Below are 10,031 nucleotides of genomic sequence, written 5' to 3'. Positions count from 1 at the left end.
TGATGTTGAATATTTTGACCTTGTCATTTAAGATAGTTGTCCAAAATACAGTATAAACCTCAAAAAGAGATGGGTGAACTATGCTTGCACACTGGTAATTGAGCAAGCATTCTTCCACAGTTGGATGATAAAGCATCAATTCCTGTGCCATCTGCAACCTTCAGGGCTAATTTCACTCTAAATATGTGATAGTGTGATCAAGCTTGGGGATTTCAATGCAAAGCAAAGCACTAGTTGTATTAATTACTGACCGTAATTTTGCTGGGTTTTTTTAAACCTCAGCTACTGATTTTATTTATGCGGTTTTTTATACGATTTTATATTGTTCTATAGTTTTTAATTCCTATATGCCCAGAGTCATGAATTTAAATGGGGAATCATATAAACTGAAATACTAAATAAGTATATAACTTAATGCCCAACTTGCCTAATCTTATTTAATACATTTATTTAATGCCCAACTTGCCTAATGTTTCACAATGTGAAATAACAATATGTCCCTACTCTGTAGAGGGGGAAAAAGGAGAAAAAACATCCTCATTAGCTTCAGAACAGCCCTGGCATGTATCCCCAGCAGAATCTGGCAGTAAGAAAAGTTGTCCTTTGGGACCTATAGAATGACTCGATTTTACTTCCTCTCTTCACATCTTTTGAATTAAAGAGTTTTCTTATGACCTCCTCTTCTTGTCAGCACAGTGAAGGGTTGCTTAAAGATAGCTTAAAATTCATCTGAAGTGCACCTACTGCAGCATTCCTGCTCTCAAAATTACACAATGTTCCTGAGAACATGTTTGTACAAGAACGTTTGTGCAAGCTTTATCAATCTGCCATGACAGAAAAAGCAAGGCTACGATTAGTTACATGAAGAATATTTAGTTATTTTTGTTTTATAGGGCTGACAGGCCACTCCAGCCACAACCAACTGAGACTAGGGTCTGTCTCAACTCCGTATTCCTTTCTTTCTGCAGTGAATCTTGAGACAGTTTTGTGTATGAGGAAAAATCATATGGCATTAGCTTTCTGAGGCTGCACCAGTTTGGAATACAAATGGGAGTTTCTGTGGTTTGCAAAAAATATCTCAATTTTCCTCGGGTGGAAAAAATGCATCATTTCCCCCTCACTTTTAGTGTGATAATATCCCATCAACCATTTTTTTATATTCATGGCAAAGTTCCAGAAATGTTCCCCACCCAGCTTTTTAAAAAGGTACAGTCATTGTATGATTTGATGTTTTGCATGAGCACACATGGTTCTGCAAGCATCTAAAAAAAAATAGACAGTATGTAAAGGCCAATCTGGGAATAATAAAAAAGCAGCTGAATTGTTTCCAGTCTTAGGGCTTCCCCAGAAAAAGGAACTCCTTGCTTATTTGCCTCTTCTCTGCTCTGGCTTCAAGCCACCCTTCCAGAGTTGTGCAATGGAGCTGTTCTCAAAGGAAGGCAATGAGAAGGGTGGAAATTAAGCTTGATAGATTTTAAATAAAGCTTTATTCTGGAACCAAATGATCTGAAGTTATGGTATGAAACTGTGTGTCAAGTTGTTTCAAACTTAGAAATAACAAATTGGAACAATCATTTTTAGAAATCCCAAAGGCCAAGGGCCTTTAATTAGCTGCTCTGTCTTCTGTCACTCTGTACCCTGAGTTCATTAAATATTTAAAGAGCAATGTAAAGATAGGCCTTAAATATTCACTTATTTGTTCACTGTCAATACAAATTCACAGAATTGTCCTTGCAGTACAGGGCCAGTATATTGGCAAAAGTACAGTAAAGTGCACTAAACTTTTTTTTAAAGCTCTTCTACATACTTTTCTTTAACGTACATTTACAGCAGAAAATCACAGACAGTGCCACCCATGTTTCTAATTATCCTATTATCCATTAATTATCCCTGTGTACTTGGGATAATTGCTGCCTGAAAAGGTGCCATAGTTTCGAAAGAGTTAAAAAAAACACATGGCATTAGAGATGATCTTGCATTCCAGCACATGACACAACTTATACTGGACAAAGAGTCACTTGACAACAACCTTACCAAGTTGTACATGGTATGTGTGTGAGTGTCTGCCTTAAAATTGAAGTTGGAGATGTCAGCAGAAGCACCCACACCCTACAGCTTGCTACAGCAACTCCTGCTCATCATCTTCTGATCCAGAAGGTCCTTGTCGTACCTCTTCGTACCATTTGTTGGTGAGGCTTTTCATCTGTATGCGCCCATGATGTAGGTCCTGTGGTAAAGGGAAGATGCAGCCTCTTTAGAAAGTTAGAATTGCAGTCTTAATTTTTTTTAGCAAAAATGTTTAAAAATATGTCCACCAAATGTTGGAAATGTAATAAAAAACCAGGCACATATTATCACCTGTGGTGGACATGCCCAAAAGCAAAAAAATGTTAGGTGAAAATGCGTACTTGCTTAGAAAAAATGTTAAGACACTATATATATTTTAAGACAGAACTATTTTTGTTAGGCATACCACCAGAAAAATATGGTAAAGGGGATGTATATTTGATATTACATGTTTTAACAGCAGCAAGAATTGTATTTGCATAACACTAGAAAAGCGAGGAAACACCTATGGAAGAAGATATAATTTAAAAAATATTGGACTGTGCAGAAATGGACAGATTAACACTGAAGATAAAAGAAAAAGAAGACAGAATATCTTTGACTTATTTTATCAATGACTGGAAAACAAGGGTAGAAATTAGGAACTTAAGAAGTATTACCATGTAAATGAATTGACCCAGACAGTACGCTGTTCATTAAGCACATATTGTATGTAGAGGAAACAAATAAAAAATATAAAAAAGTTAGAATTGCACTTCTCCATCTGCCTGTGCATAAGGCAGTACAACTTCAATTCTGCTGTATGCATGGAATTAAATAGATCTGATATGCTAGATTGAAAAGGAAGAAAAAAAATGCTACAAGACAGTACTATGATAACATTAACATAGATAGATGATGAAGAATTCCACTGAAAAATCTCAGGTCTTTCTCTCTCCGTGTATATTTTGAAGCAGGAAGCCACAGGAAAGGAAAAAAAATAGAAAAACCTCTCGTTTGAAAATGTAAAATGGTAAAACAAGTCCTTTAGAAGTATGTGACTCTGAACATTACTTGCTTGGTTTCCTAGTATGCATAAATAAGGGTTTGTCCTTTTGTTACAGCAATGTTACTTCCATACGCTCCCTGCAAGGTAGCTTAAAAGGATAGGAACAAAGCACATGGCTTGCTTCATGCACACAGCATATAATGTACATATTGTAGTTCAGACTTTTGGTCAAACTGTTCCAGGTGGGTCAGGATGCAACTGAAGAAAAAACATCGAGACTATTCCAGATTTCAGCTAAAACAAATCCAGAGAGGTCGCAATGGACAAGCAAGGCAAGGCTGATTCAGCACCTCTTTCCTCTCCTTCCTATGTTCTGACCATCAATCTTGTTTAGCCTTGTGTCCAACCCCCTGAGCTACCCCTACACTTGAATTCAAGTACAGCATGAGGACTACTCATGAAGAGCAATTCAAGATCTGGCCAATTTTCCCCACATCTTCCTTCTTTACTGCCCCTCCCTACCACCATGAAAGTGCTAGCTCCTGACGCCCATCCACCAAGTACACCTGACGCACCCACCCTACCTCTCCTGCCTTCTTCCCTGCTGCCACTCTACACCCACTTGACAAATATCCCTGTAACCAAATGCTTTTTTTTAATCTAGTGTCTCCTGTTCCAAGCTATTCCTGTCGAAGCCTGTGCGCTTTAGATCTGTGCAGAGATGAAACATGCAGACAACTATCAATTTTGACTGGTATAGGGAAAGTTTCATACATTTCTATGGCCTTAAGACACCTAATGCAGACTCAGACTGATATGTCTCCTTTAATAAGGCATTGTATGGCCACACATAGAGTTTCAATCATTTCTGTGCACATGCCAGAAAAAAAGCATAAATTGAATCTACAAGGAACCACACTGGCATTTGTGGCACAAAACTATGGTTAAATGTTTTGACACAATCCTAGATGTTAAATGACTACCTTATTCTGGTGGGTTTGGAAAATATTCACCATAGTTCCTTGAGTTTCATGAACAAGAAACATATTTGCATCAGTGGTGAGTTCCAGATCCCATTCCAACCAGTACTGTTGGAATGGGCCTGGCGTTGTCTGTATGGACACAAGCAGCGCGCGCGGGCGTCTTACTGTCCAGCGACACCTCCGTGAGCCTCTGCGATGCTCCAGCTGCTCAGCAGAGCATCACGCAGGCGCTCTACGCAACATGCGGATAAGCGCCAAAGACTTTAAAGACAGGTAAGGAGCGAGGGCGGGCGGGTGGGCCCTCCGGAGCACCATACCGTAATGATACCCAGTGCTCCGGGCAGGCTCCGGTACGCCCATACCGGGGCATACTGTCTGCAACCCATCACTGATTTGCATGCTAAACTGCAATGTTTTTTATTTAATGTGAATGGGTTGAGGTCCATGGATTGTTTCAGCCTATTTATAGCTTAGCTGATTTTCAGCCTAATTTTGGTTTAGATTGAAACTGTTGTTTAAGATGACATGTGAATAGAGATACGCATTCTGTTATTCTTGTTGGGGTTTTTGTTCTTGTTGTTTTCTTTTTTGCTCCCTTATCAAGATTCCCATCAATTAAAAGTGACAAAGCAAGAAGAGCTCAAGGGAAGGAATATAAGCCAGAAATCTGTCAACAGGCTATGATTACACTAAGCTATGCTTGCCTGGACTCTAGCCAGTTAAATGAGGTTTCTATGAAGAGAAAGTCAAAATGTTAGTGCAGGAAGCTTGGGTTATTTTAATACAAATAGCAGTTATTGTATTCTTGGATATCAAATTAGATTGAAAATCAATCTGCTATACGATTTCTTAAGGCTGAACCTACCTCTTGGGTGAGCCGTCTGGTAAAGAAAGGATTCAAATATCTGACATCAAGCCACATAAAGCCTTTGAGATCCTGCCGCTTTATATAATGAGCTTCGTATTCTTCCTCTGTCAGTTCAGATAAGTGTTCAGATTCAATGGTGTTTCCCTGAGAGGAGGTGATTTTAGGAATAAATAAAAAAAATCAATAGTTTTCTTTGATGTTCCTTATACCCTACCATTTTATTTACTGTGTTTACATGTAATTCAACAAAAGTGTCAATGACTTTATAGTTATGATGGAAAAATTAAGAAAGTCACTCCAGAAAAGTAATATTCAATAATTAAGGATCATAAGAGAAGAGAGAAACCTTGACTTGCATTCAACCATTTTAAGAGCCAATCTCTGACTGCCACAGACTTTAAATTTGTGCTGTTTTATGACTTTGGCAGTTCGCATTGCACCAAATGGGATAGAAAAGAAAGCAGCAAAGAACCTGCTAGGAACCAGTATTTCATTAGTCAGGTCATTAACCCCAAAATGGCTTGTCTGTTTTGTGACTTTACCTGCTGCCTTTTGCCTGATCTGAATTTATACCAGCCACCAAAAACAAAGGATGGTTGAGGAAAACGCTAGCAGAAAATGCCCACATTGCAAAACAGCCAACGCTGTAACTGCATTGCAGCACAAAGCAAAAAAGCAGAAATGAGCACAGAGACATCTGTTCCAAAATGATCCCAACTTTCTTCTGACAAACACATGTGATGTCCTAAGTGATGGGGATTTAAATATTTAAAGAGTCTGGTTGAATTACATCTGAGGAGTCTGGCACAAATACACACTTAATATGTAGGAACACTTACGTGAGCCTTATACAGACTGACATGCTTTCATATTACAGTTCCAGAGTAACCCATGATTAATTTAACTGAGATTTAAGACAAATGCCCCACTAAGTGTGACAAACTCTATTTTTCGTGTGGCATGACAGAGCTCCATTTGATTGACAGCTAAGGCTACTGAAGAAATAGAACTCAGCTCTTTATTTTTCCAATCTCTACCATGCAATTCCATATATAAAACTAGTTCCATCTAGAGCAGGAGTGTAAAACTTGATTTCATTGAGGGACGCATCAAGGTTAAGGAGCCAGGGGTGGGTGTGGCTGGGGTGGGTGTGGCCATCTCAACGTCACTCAAGGCTCTGTTTTCAGCCATGAAGGCCTCCTATGGCCCTCTGCCAGCAAAAACAGAGTTCAGGGGGGTCATGTGTGGCCCTCCTGAGTTCCGTTTTCACTGGCAGAGGCACCATGGGCCACTCCACTGTTTCCAGGGCAGCCCCACTGGCCAGATCTAAGCACCCTGCGGGCCAGATGCGGGCCGTGAGTCTTGAGTTTGACACACCTGACCTAGAGTCATTAGGAAGTTGGGTTTATACTCTGGATAACTCCAATTTCTACTGCCAGAATATCAGAGATGCAGCATATTCCTTGACTGAGCTAAGCAAGAACCAGCTTCCCCAAAGATGTTGCTTTTCATTTGCGCCTCACTTCCTACAAAACTGAGTGCTCAGAAGCCAAGCAAGGAAAAGGAAAAGAAGAGAGAGAGCAAGGAAACCCAAAGACCCCTTTCCAATCATCCTCTCTGCAGGGAATACCTGCCAAATGCCAGGATCTTATTGATAAGATATAAGAGGGATCTCGTTTAGCTGAGCTGAATCTACTGATTTTATTTACAATTCTGTATGTACGGCTATTGCCTTCCCTTGTTTGCCATATACACCTCTTTCACTAATGAATTCCTTTTATATATATAGAGAGAGAAATGCAGTTTGATTAGTATGGAGATTTAATGGCATGTATAACATTGCACAAGACTCAGGTACTAATGAAATCACATCAGAAGTAAAGGCAGGCAGCTAATCCTTTGACCCTGGGAAGGAGACAGAGAACAAATTAGTTTTATAAGGGGGTTTCTCATTAAAACTTTCCTCTTAAAAATTTCACACTGCCCTGCGCTTCTAAACTGACACTAGATTTGTTATATTCTATGTTTCTGAGCTTTGGGCAAGAAGATCCAAAGCATCTTCCTTTCCATTTGCCTAGAGCTGGGCTGAAGAAATCATGGGTAGAAGGTAAGCCCTCCCCATTGGACAGAGTAGGCAGAATTCGAGAGTTCTGACTGATGGCTGCCTGTTATTAACCTTTACTGGGAAACTCTTAGAAAGCAAGGTCTGCCTGGGAGATTTTATTTGACCCTCTCCTCTCAGTTTGTAAGACTAAGCCATAAACTGTGGTCTATAAGACACAATGGATGGTTTACCCAACATCAGAAACTAACAAGCTATGTAATAACTATAGATTGTCTGTGAACACTGCAACTGAATGCGTGCACACAAAGCTAAATAGTACTATTGATGCTACAGGAATAAGTATGGATGAGCCTTAGGTCTGCAGGCTGACACTACTCCTTACTTCATATAGTATAACTGCAGAATTAGAAGCTCTTGTTCCTGTTTTCAATTAACTGTCATTATGCATTTGGCCCACCATAAAATGATGATTACAGATAGTCCTCAATTTATAACTGTTCATTTCTCAATGGTTTGGAGTTACAGCAGCCTTGGAAAAAAGGACTTACAAGTCATCCTTGAAGTTACAATTATCATGCAACCTCCACAATCACCTGATCACAATTCAGGTGCTTGGTGACCACTTGTATTTTCAATGGCTGCAGAGTTTTGCAGTCACTGGATCACAATTTGCAATATTCCCAGCTGGGTTCCAATAAACGAAGTCTGCTTGATTCACTTAAATACCACACGATTTGTTTAACAACCACAGTAAAATGGTTGCAAAATTGGATCTGGTCTCACCAAAACTTGCTTAATGACTGCATTATTTAGCAACCAAAATCCCAATCCTAATAGCAGTCATAAATCAAGGACTGCCTGTTGCATTAGTTATGGATTAGGAATTCAACAATGCTAATAAATCAAAACTCAGATCTTGAGTTAACTTTAACCATGATTTACCTAGGTTCAAACATCATGAATAATGCTGATACATATAATATTTCTAGTATAATATGCATTTTTGGAGTATAGGTATAGAATCAATTTATGAACAGCAAACTGCATCAAACATATATTTGTATTTAGTTTAAATGCATTTTCAATACAAAGTCATTTTCCCAGAACTCGGTAAAAAGCAAGACAGTGTTTAAGGTAAGGCTGATTGTTTCAGAGCTTCTGCTATGCCAAGATAGGGGCTTTAAATAAGCATACGCCCCCACTTCCCAACTTCTGAATATAGATATGCATTATTTTTTTCTTATTTGTGACCTGCTTGGCAGTAATTTACATCTGCAGCTTATCAGTGAAGTACACCCTATCATCCTTTTGAAAGACGTGTGACTCACCATCTGTATGTTATCGTCATCCACTTAGATGTGGCTCAGTCCAAATGGCAGCATTGTGTCTGAATTTCAATGGGAAGGTTATTTTACTTAAAGGTAGAAGACTGATCATTACCCTGTGCTACGTTCACAACCTGCCTGCTGAAACGGTGCTATGTGTTAGAATAAAGAGAAGCTTCCTGTGCAACAATATTCCGAAGACTCTCGCAGTTCTGCCTCCCTTGCCTCTCCTCTGCCTCAATTTACAGAAAGCAGACTTAACCGAATTGGAGCGCTTCGGATGTACTATGGCTGCAATCAGAATCCTCAGCCAATAAGAAGAGTTCTGGTAGCTACAGGTACTCCTCAACATACGACCATAATGGAGCCTGCCTGTTACAGTTTTAAGTTGTGGCAGTTGTAAAATGGGTCTGTGACCGACCCGATTTTATGATCGTGTTTTTGCAATGGTGGTTAAACGAACGCAGCAGTCATAAAACAGCTAATACTGTTAAGCAAACCCATGGTTCACTATTGGCACAGTTTTGCTGAAAACTAGATGTGCCAGTTTTTGGCAAAATCGTTGTAAAACATTCTCAGGTGACCATGGGATGCTGCAAATAGACATAAAGGAGGCTAGGTTGCCAAGTACCCAAAATGTGGTCATGTGACCATAGAAGGGGCCTGACCATTGGAACCTCAGAAGCAGGTCATAGGTAGCCCCAAGGTAAGTCCATCTTAACTTCAAATAGTCACTAAATTGATAGATTGTAAATCAAGGATTATCTATATAGAACCTAACGAATTTAGAGGAATTCCAAATCAGGGAAAGCAAATATACAGGCATGAAAGAAAGGCAAAGAGGTTCATGGAAGACTCATGTATAAAAGCATCTATCTGTTTAAACACAGAACACGGGAAGCTCACCATTTTCTCTGTTTTGCTGAGATTGATATCCTTCTTGTTCTTCCGCCGGGCTTTAGAGTCTTCAATGTCAATCAGCCTGATTAAAGGCATTGTTCCTCCACCCAGCAATAAGATTGTGAACAGCACAATGATGATTGTGGTAGTGCCAATCAACTGCCGCTTCTCAATTGGTTCCAGGCCCAAGTGGAGGCTCAGGGCATAAGGAATTGCCCCACGTAAGCCTAGTTAATGGGGAGGAACACAGGGAAGCATATAAGCAATCCTCAGTCCCTCTAGAAATCATATTCTTCAAAGCTATCAAAATGATGGTTTCTTTGTTTGCTGTTTCAAGATTAAGGGACAAGCATCCTGGTTTAGGGTAGCCTACAAGCAATGGCAGTTGCTCTTTCCTGAACTGCTCGTACAGGAGGCTCCAGTGGATGGTATTGGCACGCCCATTTGGCCACGAGACTGGGATGAAGCTGAAGACACGCCTCTGTGCTCCACTCTTTCTTCTCCAGTTCATCGAAGTGAGCTCCCCCAAGACCTGAAAACAAGGCACAAAGGAGAACTCCCACCACCCCAGCTATTTTATTACCTAGGGCGGGAACTGGAGCCTCCTCTCCGAGCCCCGAAAATAGCAGCTCGGGTAAGACCAACTGCCATTTTCCGGAGTGAGGGACAGGAGGCTCCAGTGGATGGGACCTACCAAAGCTAAGTCCCATGGGCGGGAAACTAATCGTCTGCAATAACCTGCTGTAGCACCCTGCACCCGAACGCTGCATCAGCCGATGCGAACATGTCCAACCTGTAATGTCGGATGAACGGCGATGAGGAGGCCCACGTAGCC

General features: G+C 40.3%; 1 protein-coding gene across 1 annotated transcript in view; it reads right to left on the bottom strand.

Moving 5' to 3' along the window:
• Positions 1–1,468: 1,468 nt before the first annotated feature.
• The window catches only part of SLC9A8 (solute carrier family 9 member A8), a 70,573-nt gene continuing 62,010 nt past the window's right edge, over positions 1,469–10,031 (bottom strand). Inside the window, exons 14-16 of the mRNA XM_081948365.1 lie at positions 9,203–9,423; positions 4,904–5,050; positions 1,469–2,227 (exon numbers count right to left, since the gene is read on the bottom strand). Of these exons, the coding sequence (XP_081804491.1) occupies positions 2,120–2,227; positions 4,904–5,050; positions 9,203–9,423 (476 nt within the window). The 3' untranslated portion in view covers positions 1,469–2,119. The remainder of the gene's footprint in view (positions 2,228–4,903; positions 5,051–9,202; positions 9,424–10,031) is intronic.

The sequence above is a fragment of the Natrix helvetica genome (genome assembly GCF_964273705.1).
Source record: "Natrix helvetica genome assembly, chromosome: 3".
NCBI classification, from domain to species: Eukaryota; Metazoa; Chordata; class Lepidosauria; order Squamata; family Natricidae; genus Natrix; species Natrix helvetica.
The sequence above is the reverse complement of the archived record's forward strand: the minus strand, read 5'-3'. Positions and strand labels throughout refer to the sequence as shown.